This window comes from Orbicella faveolata, unplaced genomic scaffold (assembly GCF_042242905.1).
Source record: "Orbicella faveolata isolate gen_17 unplaced genomic scaffold, um_ofav_v1 contig_4, whole genome shotgun sequence".
Classification (NCBI taxonomy): Eukaryota; Metazoa; Cnidaria; class Anthozoa; order Scleractinia; family Merulinidae; genus Orbicella; species Orbicella faveolata.
Window position 1 is genome coordinate 7,339,922 of NW_028301569.1, and position 14,844 is coordinate 7,354,765.

Genomic DNA, 14,844 nt, shown 5'->3' on the forward strand with positions numbered 1-14,844 from the left:
TTTTCCTTTTTTGGCTCAGCTTATTTATTTTCTTGGGGGGGAGGGATAACTTTTTGTAGAGAAGACGTTTTTGAGAGGTCTTTTTCAGAATGGTGTGGTATTTTTAGATAAAGCCATTTAAAAACCTGTCTTGGCATCACTTTCGAATTCATGTTTGTGAAACAGTAGTGTTTATTTTTCTTTGTAAAATCATCAAATAACTAACACTTCAATGTAACTTATTGTAACAATGTAAATGTATCATAACACTGCTTGTTGTTCATTCCGTCTTCAATAATTCAGGGGCACGCAATGAAGCTTTTCTCTCAAATTCTTTAAAACCCTGTTTTAGGGTATCTGGGTTGCTTTTAAAGCTCTTAGGTTAATTAAGCGCTGCACTATAACTTTTTGTTCTCTTTGGTTATTCTTCTCCAATTTATTAGGGTTTTTGTTTTTTTGTCCATTTTCCGAAACCTTAGGGTCTTGTTACCTTTCTGATAATCTGAGCTGACCTCTTTTTGATACCCAAAACGATATTTTTATCAATCTGAAAAGTTCGAGGTGACAATTCTCTAAAGACCTCTTAAAAGAAAATGGGAGGGGATTGAAGGTCTTACGAACATATGATTTACCGAAACGGTCCTTTGGGTGTCCCTGATTATTTCTAGATATTTGACGGGTTTGAGTAAGGACTAGGTGCGAATGAACACAAGGTAACAATTATACTCCAATATGAGTTGTCTGTGAAAGAACGAAATATTGTTGCGCGTCATGCTGAACACTACAGTTTTAGAGATAGACACACCATGGAACTTTGGCTCTCTTCGCACAGGACCGTGGGTCCCAAATGGTTCCATTTCATACCTGGGCCAGTCCAGGCCTGGTCAGGTCTCGGGAAACTCGGGAATGTTTATCTGTTTACATGGAACTGGTCAGCTGTTTCTACCAGTTGAACAGGCGCATAATGCACTGAAGGGTTCGGATATGATAGGGAGTGCGGATAGCAGGTCCCATGTGAATGACACGCCTGTACGATCCCACGTGGGGACAAAATCTATTTGGTGTTCATGGTCAAAAGTCAAAGTCCTGTTTGCCTTTAGACCATCGATACGAGTATATTCAATGCTACACACTTTCGTTAAGATACAAGTAATATAAAACTTTAATATCGCGGGAGAGGAGGCAGGGAGAGAGGAAGGGAGCAAACCCACAGCTAGAGCTAAATGATGTTTTAAATTAGCTTGATCAGGTCCCTTAAACCCCCCCCCCCCCCACCCCACCCCACCTCCTCCCCTATTCCCTTGGAGGGAAGCCTTTGCGTCATATAATAAAATACCATAAAATTCCTATATTAACCTCTGAGCTTACATTGTATTTCTTGTTCAAACACCTTGGTGTGCTTGTTTATGTGGTGGGGGAGGTTTATCGACGTATTTTGCGACATTTGCACACTGCAGACCGCAGACTACAAACTGCAGATGTTTTAACAAATATCGTATTCCTATTTCCATTACCGAGGGATAACGAACCGTAAATAGGCGACTCTGAGGATATTCTGACTAACCAAAGCGCTATGATTTAGGCCTTAATGTAGTCTGCAATCTACAATTGACATATATGCAGGATTATCGGAGGGTATTCGAGCTTTCCGTTTGAAACCTCTTAGGTTTGACTTTAAAAACAGTTAAATACTGCAACATCAACATGGAACACGAATTAAGCGAGTTCTGTAAAATGAAAAGAGAAATGAAAAGGAAAAAACTGTAGAGGGTAATGAAACTCTAAAAAGTACGGAGGAGGGCTGTTTTCGGATACTTTTTTGTGCTCAGCTTCCCAGGACTTTTGATGTGGAGTAGAGAGGAGGGGAGTAAGCGAAATTTGATGGGATTCGATTAAAAAATTATAATTAGTCTCCCTGATCCTTGGTGTCTCCTGTACATTAAGGCCCTTGCGCGCGGCTAACAATTAGAAGGATTCTCCATCTGCTCCAGGTCTGTTGGACGAGAGAAAGCTGCATCCATCGATTAAATAACCTGCACATGTTTTGGGTCATCTGGAAGGTAATATCTGGTGTTGTTTGGCGATCCTGTTCCACCCTTTAAAATGCCGTGACTTGGAGAGTTGAGCCTGCGAATACTCAGCAGTTCCTCGTCGCGAGGTGGCTCGTCATATTCGTGGGAGTAAAGTATACCTGGAGTGAGAAGAATAAATGAGTAAATGAATAAATTAATGTAAACCTGACCACTTGAGCAATTAATTTAAGTTGAACCAAACATCAACTAAGAGCTAGTGCTAAATGAGGTGAAAAAATATTTTGTTGTTGTTGTTATTATTGTTGTTGCTGCTGAGGTGTCCTTTTGACTCGGGGGGGGGGGGGGGGGGGGTCGGAGATATAGTATAGTTTTTCTGGGACCAAGTGTCTAATTTAGAGGTGTCGGCGCACGATACCTGGAGTGGAAAAATTGAAATTGCAAACAGATATATATCAACACTTAATCTGACAATGTTCTAGATTTAAAAGAACAATTCTCTTTACTTTTTGTTGTCATTTATGAGAATTCGCGGGATGGTACATCATGCAAAACAAAGTGGGAGCGTAGAGTCTGGTTGATCATAAACAAACTTTGTCATGTAATTAAATTCAAAATAGCGACGCGTATCAGGGAATCCCATTGTTAACACCTTGATCCTGGGAATCCACTCCTAAGATTCATTCCTCTCTTTTTGAAGAGTTCTCGAGTTGAGACTACAATTCAACGCCATTTTTTTCCATAACCAGAAGTTTTGCCCGCACCAACGTTGAGCTACATACCTCTGGGATTGTCCACAACAACGTAGGCCCTTCTCCTGCTAAGATCAGCCTCGGGCTCATCATATACGTGCCCATCTGGGCGCCCTCTAGTGGTGGTCCCAAAGGTGTTCGTGATGCTGTCCGGATAGGGCTCATCGAGCGCATAATACATGGGGATCGGCGAGGCCCTGGGCTGAGAGTTCAGTATTTCCTCAGGACAATCGTAGGTGCTATCGTTGAATTCTAAATAAAAATATCAATAAGACTTTTTTTTACATATATTCTGGAAACCATTCCGGATGTAAAAGAGCAATCTTATTGGTTGCAAGAGCAAATTATAAGTAAAATGGGTCATTGGCATTGTAGAGCGCCCTCGAAATTAGGCAATTTGCCGAGTTTCTTGGAACAGCCATTACCACGCGATATAATTTGTTAAAATTCAGAATAATGTATTACTATTTATAGCTATAATCACCTTTATCCACCACTGAGGCCCTATTGGGGGTTTTCGGAATATGGGATATTTAGAGAATTAACGAGATACAGGCTATTTGGGGAAAAAATTAATGGGATATAGGAATAGTTAGATCAGATAAAACGGGATACCGAGTAGGAATATCGTTAGTTTTTTTCAACTGGAATTAACGGGATACGGGACTTGGCCAAAAAATTACCGGAACGTTCGGGGATACTCAACGGAGCTCCCCTTAATGGGGCTCACAGCTCACTATAATTGATTTTGACAAGATATCATTCACTTTACGTCTGTTCAAATTACCTTCTGGATCCTTACGTGTGTCCAGAACAACCTGATCGGGGCTAACTCCAAAGTCGCTGCAGTTAAGCCGTTCAAGATCCTTGTGGTCTACCACTTGCCCTTCGTACAATGGATTCATTGTCACAAATTCCTCTCTCAGCGACAGAGCTGGATTCACTTGACCATTCAGACTGCCTCGCTTTGAACCTGCAGGAGGTCTGGGCGGAGCGTTTGTGGGAAAACGATCGGAATAGATAGATCCTCGTTTGATGTCCGAACCCGATAGAATTATTCCATCCGAGCTCCTTCGATAGGCTGGGTTGTCTAGTAAATGCAAGCAAAGAAACAAAGAAAAAGTGTGTTTCTACAGATGGAAATATTATTACCTTAACCTTTGTAATTTAAAAACTCTGAAATTCTAAATCTAAATTTCTAAACAGAAATTTCCGTTCTACGAAATTTTCGGTTGAATCGTTCGCTTTTCGAAAATTGAACAGTTTCCGCATTTTCTGCAACGGTTCCGAACCTTTCCAAGGAAATTTGCGAACCGTTTGTCACCGTTTCTAAGTTTTAGGAATTTTGGTTGAACAGGAAGTTCCCTCGGGGACAACTGACAAAGCTTGAAAAATGGCTTAATATTTAACTGACAGTTAGAAAAAACAATTAACTAATAGCTTACATTTGCATTTGCGCCCCTTCCCCCTCGCCTATTTTTGCTTAAAGGCGAAAGACCAGAAAACGGCAGTACATCAGCATAACAGTGGATAACATGACAGAACATTTGACGGCTTAGGCCCGTTCCAAACGCCGCTCCATTCATGCGCCAAACCTAACTGATGAGTTAAGAACGGCAGAAGAGCGGCGTTTGAATCAGTTTGGTTCGGCAGGTTAGGTTTGGTGCGGCAAACAACATTAAATTCGGCAGGGTTTGTCGCACTATGCGACGCTGGAGCGGCAGCTGATTCATACGGCGTTCTCCTCATGTGTCGAACCTAATGCATAAATTACTGTAATGCATTTTTCATATAACGGGACTCGTGATTGGCTCAAAATGGAGTGGCGTGACAAGTCATGCATGAAGCTTGAAGTCGCTAAAAACAAAGACAAAAAAGATGCCTTCGATTTATGAGTTTCTTTATCGCAAATTCATTTTTTGCTTTTTCTTCGTGATAATAGCTCAGCTTATCAGATTCCCTTTAACAAATCGAATTAACCGGGAGAAACCTGTCTAAATACAAACACTGGACCTTGAGTTTAAATTTGCTTCCCAAAATATTGCTATAAACAGCGAAATGTTAGTGACAGCTTTTCTATTTGGACAGAGTTCTTGAATTCAAAACGCATATTTTCTCGTCGAAAATTGTTACCACCGGCTTCCCGAATTAAGTTTGACGCAAGTACGCCGTCTGAACCGGCCGTCGCTCCAAAGTCGCTCTAAAGTCGAACTTAATCAAGTTTGGTTCGGCACATGAGTGGAGCGGCGTTTGGACCGGGCCTTAGAATGCGAGACTAAAACAAGACAAGGAAAACGTACATAGGTGTGGCCCTTTAAGGGGTTTTCAGGATGCGATATATTTGGGTAAAATCTGAACGGGATACATGATATTTGGGGGCAAAGTTAATGGATATGGGATTAGGAAAATCGTTTATTTTGGAACTGGAATTAACGGGATATAGACGGGATATTTAGTCCGAAAATTAACGGGATGCATGTGGGATATTTAGCCCCCCCCCTCCCCTCCCCTCCCCTCCCCCGCGCGCCCCCTCCCTAATGGGGCTCGTAGGTCTGCCATGCTCAAGCAGCCATCCAGTTACTCCAGCACAATATCCCAATTCCTTACTTCTCATCATAAGTTTCTTCCAAGAAGTTATTCAGAGTGTATGAGCCTACATTGAAAGTGCTTTAACCGCACTATTGTATGGCTGTGTGTGATTCGGAAAGCCATAAGAAAGTAAATTAACGTGTAAGTTGACTGATTTTTGCAGTGTAACTTATATTAAAATGTATGTCTACAATTATTGTAGTACCCATGCTCCTCGTCCTCTCGGTGAAAGTCCCCATAGGAGTCAAATAGGAAGCGTCTGTGTAGACTGGTATTGAGTTACGACTCATCTAAAAACAAAACAGAAGGATAGCGATAAATTGCTAAATTCTCTTCACTCTATTTTTACAAGCTTGATAAACAAGTAAGAATTAAAGAAAATGAAAGTGCTGCGTGGGTATAAAATAGCCGTAAATAACGAAAACCAACGTCTCCCAAACAAGCCCTCATTTTGCATTCCTGCGAGAAGCGTCATGGCTGCGAGACTCGAAAGAAAAAAGAACCTTTGTATTACGTCTGTAACACTTGAGGGACACATACCATGTCTCTAGTTGCAACTACGTCACGATAGAGTGGTTTTCACTGGAGTGTCGAAAGCATTGGTTTGGCATTACTATACGGTACGCGATCGACTGGCTTAAAAACTCAGAAACTGAAATTATTTCATACTCACGTGGGATACTGGACTGGAAATTGACCCTTCTAGACGGCGATGTTGGTTGGGTCGTTTTCTGAAAGAAAGAGCAAACGACAGCTTAGTTGGAACTTCAACATTCAGAAATGAGTTTACTAATAAACGAAGGTATAAAGCGGATAGAACACTAGTAGTGTGTGCCCATATTCAAATGAAAGCTATTGAGTAGTTCTCTCACGTGGTACCGTTTATTATGCTGTACAAGGTGGTTCTCACTTTTAAGTCTGGATGAAACCCTAGTATGTAAAAAATGGAAGTTTTGAGCATTATCTCCGTGTACTGCAGTGTTTCATTATAGTTCATAAAATTACATCATCGTCATCATCATTATCATCAAAATCGTCATCTCTATCTTCCATTTAGAAAACGCGGGTTCACATTCATTACTGTACACACAATGCACTTAACATAGCCCTTCAGTGAATCTTGAACTCGCTGCTTATATCAGTTACAAAATTGAAGTCTTTTACACTACAACAATAACTGTTAAGATTAATTTAGTAAATTGCAGTAGACCTTACTTAGGACTGTTGCAGCGCCATAAGATGAGCAGTATCAAGGCAATCAACAAAATGCCTCCAGCCACCGATCCGGCAATAATGAATGTGTTCTTCTGACTTTCCTGTCTTTTCCCTGTCTCGGCGCCCTCTCCGGTACCCGTACCATCACCCGTCGCTCCTTTAGTGGGCTGATGTACAAAATGAATCAAAAACAATATAAAAAAATATTCAGTTAGTACTGTGTACTAGACACAGTATATGTCTCAAATAATATAGGTAGAAAACTTAGACGAATTTACATAATTTGAAACAAGTATGAAGGAGTCGTGATTTATTTTTTTCATACTACATTTTCCTCATCACATAGCTTCATCATCAATTCCATTTTCCCAAGCTATAACCTATTTTAGAAAACATATTAGCTGGTAGAAGTAGGTCTCTTGTAAGCGCTTTTTGTCCTCGTTCCAAAAGTCTGATGCAATATTACATTCTAATCGAAATTTAAGGAAGTTGCTCATTCTATTGAGACGATCTGTGATGGCATACCGGGGTCGTTCCGCCTTCATTGGGAGGTTGAGTTGCTTCACCCTGAAAATAGATGAGCAGAGTTCATTACCAGCAGGTCAAACAATTAAGACAAGCTTGTGTAACCTCAATATTAGTAAACATGAAAAAGCCCAATGTAACGCCCCCATGGGCATCTCTTTTTTAACCCACAAAATCCCTATCAGTTTTCAAGCACCCGGTTCCACCTTCGTCCCCTTAGAAGCGCACATCTGGATCCACCAGTTAGTACAACTGTTATTTATCACATATGCATATGCACTACGACTGGCTAATCAGAAGAGTGAATTTTTTTTAAAGGAGCTCAGTCAAGGTATTTTGAGTTATTTTGGCCACGTACAAAATTTAACTTTTATTTGACGGAAACCTGAAAATAAACGTTTACTAAGGTAGAAAAACACAAAGAGATAATAATAACCTATAAAGGAACAAGGATGGTAAGGATGGAGGAGATTAACATGGCAGGTACAAACGTTAAACAAAGTAAGCTCGATACCTCGGTTGCCCCCTCTTCAGTAGACGGGGTCGTCGTTGGTTTTTTCGCCGGCGTGGTCACCGGGGGAAGAGTCCCTGTTGCATCTAATCTTTCCGCTACCGGTGTTGGCAAGGTCGCTGCGTTTAATGCTGGTGCTAGAGTCGGCCTAGGGTACGGACCTTGGAATAAATGTAAGAAGACCGTGAAATAACGACGGATCCCACTTGAACTTAGAATAACTGCAGGGAATAGTATAACACCATTTTAAAAAAAAAAAATTCAACTTGTCTATCCTATAATCTGAATTATTGCAAAGCCCGATTAGGAAACTTAGAATCCCAACTGGCCGGAGGCAAACCATTTCGCCAGTTACAAGGGTGGCTGAGGATTTGAACTCGGGGCTACCGTGAAATAAATCCAGGTAGTAGTCAGAGCGTGACTCGAACCTGGACCATGCACTGGATTGCGAGTCCGACGCGCTGACCACTCAGCCACGCTGCCTCCCCTAAATGTAAATTTCGTTTGCTGATGAAATTTAAGCTGCGTACTAGTAGTGGTTACTTTGAACATTATGGAGCATGCTTATATATTTGAGAGGCGGGACTGCCTGATCACGCGATGGCTAATGCGCTAGAATCCGGATCGAGTGGACCAAGTTGAGCCCCTGCCGGGGTTATGGTGCATGTGGTCTTGGGCAAGACACTTCACTCTCTCAGGGCCTCTCTCCACCCAGGTGTATAAATAGGCACTGGCGAATATTGTTGGGGCAACGTGACAGAAACCTGGCGAGTAACCCGCGATGGACTAGCACTGATCCTTTCCACGCGGAAGTAACGAAAATTGAGTTACGTACTCTTGCAACTTCTCGAAAATGAGGAGATCATGGTTGATACGCACTATACTGAAATTTCTAAGTATCTCCCACTCTTTAAAGTGGCTCAAAACAGTTTCCAGCACTTAGATTTTGATGGGTCGTTATAACCACTCTTTATCACTTGATGCTACAGTCATGGTATCAAAAAACTGCCCAATCATTGGTTAGCACGTTATCATTTTCGTGACGCAATAGGTTACCGTAGCAACAGTATGACCTCCTAAAAACACCCTTAATTACAGTTTTAGGGGCTTATAATTCAAAAACGGCACGGTGAATGTTTTTTTATATTATCAACCTTTGATGAGCATGATAAGACGCAACTGTTGGCAAAGTTAAAAACAATTCTTTAGGAGGGCTCAGAGCCACCTTAAATGTTCGAAAACTTAAGGTAGCTCTGAACCCTACCTACAGCATTTTTCTAAACTTTGCCTAAAGTTGCGTATTAGTATTAGTATACGATGTTCTTTTCTCATTTCGGTTCTCGATTATTAATGTTAACTCGCTCTACTGTCTTATGTTACTTTCTATATTATGTGTTGTATATAATATTTTGGTTTAGCTTAAGAGGCTTTACATTATTATCTAAATTGATTCAACAATCTTTCTTATTACTTCATGTATGCTTACAGTCAATTTTTCCATGGACCTGGAACACAACACATGAGCTTGTCAACTGAACGTTAGAAGTGTCACTTCGACATTGTATTGCAACTCTAACGAGACGACCAGCAGTTACGTTCTGAAATAGTGTTGTACCGGCTTTGATCTGAAAGAAAACAACAACAGGATTAGCCAGTAATCTCTTAACTAGCTCCTGGGTCGCCAAGTCACTTTTTAGTGGGCACTGAATCACCATAGCCAAAGGTGATAAACTGCACTAACTATTTTGAAAATTGAGCAGAAAATAGCCTTTGCAGAGGGTGAAAATGACCAAAAAAGTGAAAGCCTCCCCCTATGTATTGTCTATTGGTAGAATTCTACTTGAACACTAATGCAAATGCTGCAATCTTATTCGTTGAGCTACTCGTATACTATCAGCTATTAGGGAGGTCTACTACGAGATGGCGACGTTTTTTCTCCTTTCAACAAAGTTTTGAAAGAACAGTTTGAGGCAAATTAATGGATAAATAAATTCCTGAGAAGAGTAAAAGAAAAACATTAATGGTTTCTTGACTTTAAAAATCTTGAAATTAGATGTATTGAAAAAAATGATCGCGCGCGCACACGACTTCAATTTCAAAGTACAATTCAATCCGAACGGTCTTTCTAAGGCACAAAGTTTAGTAATACGTCGAGAAGTAATTGGAAACCGTTATTTGAAGTAAATTTCAGTTAGAATTCTACTAAAACAACTAGATTATTCGCTCTCGATTTCAATGAGGTCTCATCAACTATCACCTCATAGAAATCTCGAGCTCATGATCTGATTGTTAATTATATTTTGTGGCAGTTCTGGGCCCTCACGTGCTAACTGATCGTGACTAAGTCAGCTCATTCCCATCGCAAAGACTTGGCGCTTCCTGAACAAACCGTTGAAATCTTACCCCATAATATTATAGGTTAGTTCATTTTGTCTGTACAATCTGAGCAACACAATTACGCAACTCTCAGTGCGTTTTTACAGCACCTAAATCCAGAATCTTTCAGAATAAATATAAGAACATTTTGGCCAACTGTTACTGGATGTCCTTATTGGTATGGCACCTTTACAATACAATACAATACAATACAATACAATACAATACAATACAATACAATACAATACTGATTTAATAAGAATATACGCTTAGCTATGGTGGTGCACTACGATAGTTCACCAGCTAGTTTACAGGTACATCACTAGAAAATAAATATTAAAATGAAATGAATATAGAGTGACAAAAGTTGGCTAAAATATTGAAAAACAGTGAAAACTTTCTTTACATTTGTACAAGCCTGAATTTAATAAGCCAACTAGGAAACTATTTTAAAAAGCGCTTTACCAGTTCTATTTTGCCTAGTATTAATAGATCTAACACAAACTATTTCTTTACTACTATAGTTTGCCCTTTCTACTTTCCTTTCACTGCAAATATTTTAAACATTGCTGTATTCATATTGTCATTTGGAGAAATTAAAAATACAAAAATATAAAAGGCCAAAATCTGATCTGATCTGAAGCCTGTGCACTTCATCGCTTTTGGGTCTGGATAGGATAGTTATAATCTCTGTTGTCATTCAATTTTTTTAATGTGGTGATTTCTTAGTTCTCAGTTAACATTTCGGCCCGCGTTATCATTACCTTTTTAGTTAGATATATACAATTGCCCACCTCAGCGGACAGTTGAAATTTTGACCAATTCATCTACCAGTAACCGAGACAATCAAGGCTAGTAACTAACTTACCCTAATCTTCAGCTGACTTGAGGACCAACCGGGTGTCAGCTCTATAGTGTCAAGCAGATTTGGTGATTCTATTGACCTCCAGGAACCAGTACAATCCAGATATTGCACATAGAATCGATTTCCATAATAGAAGGTGCACCTCTGGTTGGCGGGCACGTCTACAGTTTGTTCCGGAACAGAATCAGATGGAAAAAAAGCCAAACGTTGGTCCACTAACTCGCCTGTAAAGAGCATCAGGCAGCCTGTGAAAAAAAAAAAAAATTAGACTACTCGCCCTCGTTTTCTATGAGTGAATAGTCAACGAGGCATAGCCGAGTTGACTTTCGCTCATAGAAAACGAGGGCGAGTAATGCACATGTAATTGTTTTAGTAGTCACTCTGAAGGATTACAGCACAAAACCTGGAATTCTTTGGCATTTTAAAGACTTGAGAGTAATTTTCAGTTTCAAGACCAACGCGCGCGATCGTGGTCTATCAGCGAATAGAAAACGATGAGAGAACCAATCAGATTCTTGCATTTCCAATCGAACACAACCGGAGTGGGTAATATATTGACGGAAAGTTCTATTCCGTAAAAACACGCTTCTGAGTGTGATCGAAACAAAGGAACACAGTTGAAAAACAGGACACGTTAAAGACGCTGATGCAGCTCGTAGTTAAACCTCGTTCCCAGGATTTCTCAGCCCTGGGAACGAGATTGTGTCATGAAGTTTCGCTGCAATTTTACGCACACGTAATATCAAATTACGACGTTTTTAGAACAAATGAAAACGATAGCGTAGGGTAACTGATTTTGAAGCATTTTTCCTCTCGAGCAGAAACAAGAGTTTGATTATTCAGTCCCGAAAATGGAAGAAAACAAAACGAAATAGATTTGATATCGCAGGTTACAATAAGAAATAATTTGAACTGAAAAGAAACATTGGCCCTCGGTGTTGGATTGTACTTCCGTTGGGAGAGCTCGGAGTTCTTTTCTCTTTAACGGTAGCTTCTGTTTTTCACTCTATTTCTACCAAGCTAATAACACGAGTCGGCATTTCTTGGTAAACATGTTTGGTTAATTTGAAAGGCGTAAACAAGGTATCATTATTCGATAAAGAAGTACTGAAGCTATGAAATATTAAGAGCGAATATTTATATTTATAGCTATACTCAATACAAACACGTAGGGGCCAAACCACCCCCCAAATGTTTCGTCAGTTCTTGGATATTTCACATTATTTCGCATTACTTAAAAAGTATTGACTCTTTCTACACCAAACTTGGCAGATGAGCAGGAGACCTAATGCCAATTATATTTACGTGAAAAATGTGAGTAAATGTCAAAGTTGTGACGTCACAGTGATGACGTCTTGTTTTTTGCCACTTTTGAAGTTTTCAATATGCATATTTTTTACAATGTGTTCGAAAGAGCACATCAAGGGGAGCTGAAACCTGAAAAAATTTTGTCCATATCACAAAAATTAAATGAAATATGGCATTTTTAAATATGAAAAATAACTCTGCAAAATATGGGGTCCCCCCCTTGAGAAAAATCCCCAAATTGGAGCCGTAATTTTGTTCCAGCAAATGGAGCTATGTTGCACATGTGATGTGCCAGATTACTAAAGCAAAAATAAAGAAGAAAATCGAGATAAAAAATTATCCCTCTAGTGTTGTTGCGTTAAAGTTAGTTTTGTTACGTCATAACCTGTAACGTGACCCGTTTTTTCACTGTTAATACCATCCTAACAAAGCCGAAAATCAAATTTCTAAAACCATACGATTTTTGACAACATCAAGCTTTCTATTTTGCTAGATTATTAGCCTTCCTAGAAAAAACCTGAAAAAAATGAACCAGAGAGACTGACTTAAAAAGGACAGTATGGTTAAGCAAATTCCGGGGGGACAGGAAAAAAAATATTTAATTTACCATATCTCAAAAAATAATCATAGCAAAAAACGGTTTTCGGCATTTTACTCCTCAAGTCAACGCCTTTCCAATGACATAATCTTTACATCAGATTTTACAAAAAATCATAACTCGTTTTGGTGACGTCATCAATTATGACGTCATAATCCGACATTTTGTCGCAACTTCTAAATTAAAATAAACTGGGGAACAAAGAAAGCCCATCTGCCAAACTTAGTTCTGAAATATATAAACCAAGCAAATATAGCCTTCATGAAACATTAGGGGGGTGGTTTGGCCCCTACGTGAAAGCGCGAAGCGTTCATTAAATATTAACCAAAACAGAGGCCAATCTTAGGCACAAAGGATTGAAAAATTAAGTAAAACGATTCAAAACAAAGAAACAGCTATTTAAAATGAAGGCATTCCTACTCTAGCGAGATACTTGGAAACCAAGAAACAAAAATTGGTTTGCCATTCAGCAAACCTGAGGCTGGTGCGCTACTCATAAAATTAGAAAAATGTTGAAAGCGTAATTTCCGTCATTGAAATTCCGCATTCAAGTCTTTAGGGCTTATACAACCATTATACTAGCAAAAAGGACAAGACAAGCACGGCAAGGAATATTAATAACTCTGAATTCTGTATAGCCGAATCAAGGAGCTCATAATTGTGATAAAGAGTTGTAATTGTTCAGATGCTTGCACAATCATTAACACAAACTTTGTTTAAAGGAACTACGTCACAGTTTGCGTATCTAAATTTTTTTCAAGTTCGTCGTTTGTAATCCGTTTTATCCTCTCCATCCTTAACCATCCTTGTTCCTCTATGGACTATTAATATCTCTTTGGTCTTTTTTATCTTAGTAAACAATTATTTTCAGGTTTCCCTCAATTTAATAGTAGTTTTATTCGTGGCCAAAATAACTCAAATATCGTAACTTAACAAACTATGATTAGAGCGACTGACTGACGGTCATACCTGCCTGCTGTCGAACATCGCTGACTGGAAGGCAGCCATACCTTGACTCGTAAAAAGTAGTATTTTTGCCTTGTTGATCATGGCAATAACACCAACATATTGAAAGCGAAGTACCGTTGAAATTGCCGCATTGTTGCTTGTTCCCAGGGCAATGAGAATCTGGTAAGAGAAAATCAACATGTGCCAAGCTACTATCACGCTCGATTGTAATGAACTCGGCCATGCTGTAGCCTGTGATTGCCATCGTGAAGAAAATCAGGGCTGTTGACAATCCAGCCATCGCTTTGAGTCAGTTTTGTTTTCGAAATTGTTAGTTGAAAAGATATAATTCCCTCAAGCACACCAATTAATCGAATCTCGCCCTACTCCGTCTCCACTACTAGTAGTGTACCCTTTAAACTTCGCTTCTTTCACAAGGAAGAGTTTTCAACTTTGCGTGTCAGTGTGATGTGAAATTAAGCCCTCGCTGAAACCAAGCTTAGACTATCCGCGAACGCAACGAAACCCTAAAACACGGCAGCTGCAGTTACTAGCCATCCTTAGCAATATCAGTCCAGAATATTGAGCCAATAGGATGTCATTACCTCCATATTAGTGTTTGATTGACAGTGGGCCAAAGCCACCTATGGACTTTAGAATTCAGCGACAAATTAGTAGGTCGTATATCAAAATTGTTAAAAATTGCATGGGTGTAAACAGAACTGTTGGAATGACGTAGGAACTTGTTGTTAAGCAACAAAATGATGAAGCATCCCGATAAAATGTTGAAACATTTACATTCGTTTTAAAGCACCAAGAACAAAATTTCTTAAAATACATATCCAGCTAAAGAAGTCGTGTAAAAATAAACCGGAATTGTATTTTAGACTTTTCCAATTTTGAAGTCAATATTCATTGTTAAGGCGATACCGTGGGAATCTATTACCAGTTCCTGTGCCATAACCAACAAGAGGACAATTATTTCCTCATATATTTTTGTTGAAGCTTGCCTCGCAATTTTTTGATAGATCAATTCAACTTTTTCATCGATATTGATATGAAAAATGAATTTGAGGTCAGTACTATTCAGACAAATTATTCCTCCGGAAATTAACGTAAAAATATGAACACAAATAAAGCCTTTTGCT

The 14,844-nt window shown here is 39.4% G+C and overlaps 1 protein-coding gene across 2 annotated transcripts; it reads right to left on the minus strand.

The window, feature by feature from the left end:
* Nucleotides 1-1,334: 1,334 nt before the first annotated feature.
* Nucleotides 1,335-14,252, minus strand: LOC110068567 (uncharacterized). 2 transcript variants are annotated; one of them, XM_089276068.1, is made up of 11 exons: nucleotides 13,718-14,252; nucleotides 10,846-11,087; nucleotides 9,088-9,226; nucleotides 7,605-7,762; nucleotides 7,091-7,132; nucleotides 6,566-6,732; nucleotides 6,024-6,081; nucleotides 5,556-5,640; nucleotides 3,549-3,851; nucleotides 2,792-3,013; nucleotides 1,335-2,170 (listed from the first exon to the last, which is right to left on the minus strand). In XM_089276068.1, exons 1-11 carry the CDS (start codon nucleotides 13,995-13,997, stop codon nucleotides 2,004-2,006), a joined length of 1,863 nt encoding a protein of 620 aa, XP_089132194.1. In that variant the 5' UTR covers nucleotides 13,998-14,252; the 3' UTR covers nucleotides 1,335-2,003. The 2 variants fall into 2 exon arrangements, with proteins under 2 accessions (XP_089132194.1, XP_020631618.2); XM_020775959.2 differs by lacking the exon at nucleotides 7,091-7,132.
* Between the last annotated feature and the right edge of the window lie 592 nt (nucleotides 14,253-14,844).

What these genes read in the sequence shown, in the direction of transcription:
- LOC110068567 (XM_089276068.1), bottom strand. Translation starts at nt 13,997, where the DNA reads ATGGCTGGATTGTCAACAGCCCTGATTTTCTTCACGATGGCAATCACA. An exon ending in CGATGTTCGACAGCAGGCAG is followed by an intron (nt 11,088 to 13,717) that starts GTATGACCGTCA and finishes TTTTTTTCACAG; the next exon opens with GCTGCCTGATGCTCTTTACA. An exon ending in ATGAAGGCGGAACGACCCCG is followed by an intron (nt 6,733 to 7,090) that starts GTATGCCATCAC and finishes TTTGTACATCAG; the next exon opens with CCCACTAAAGGAGCGACGGG.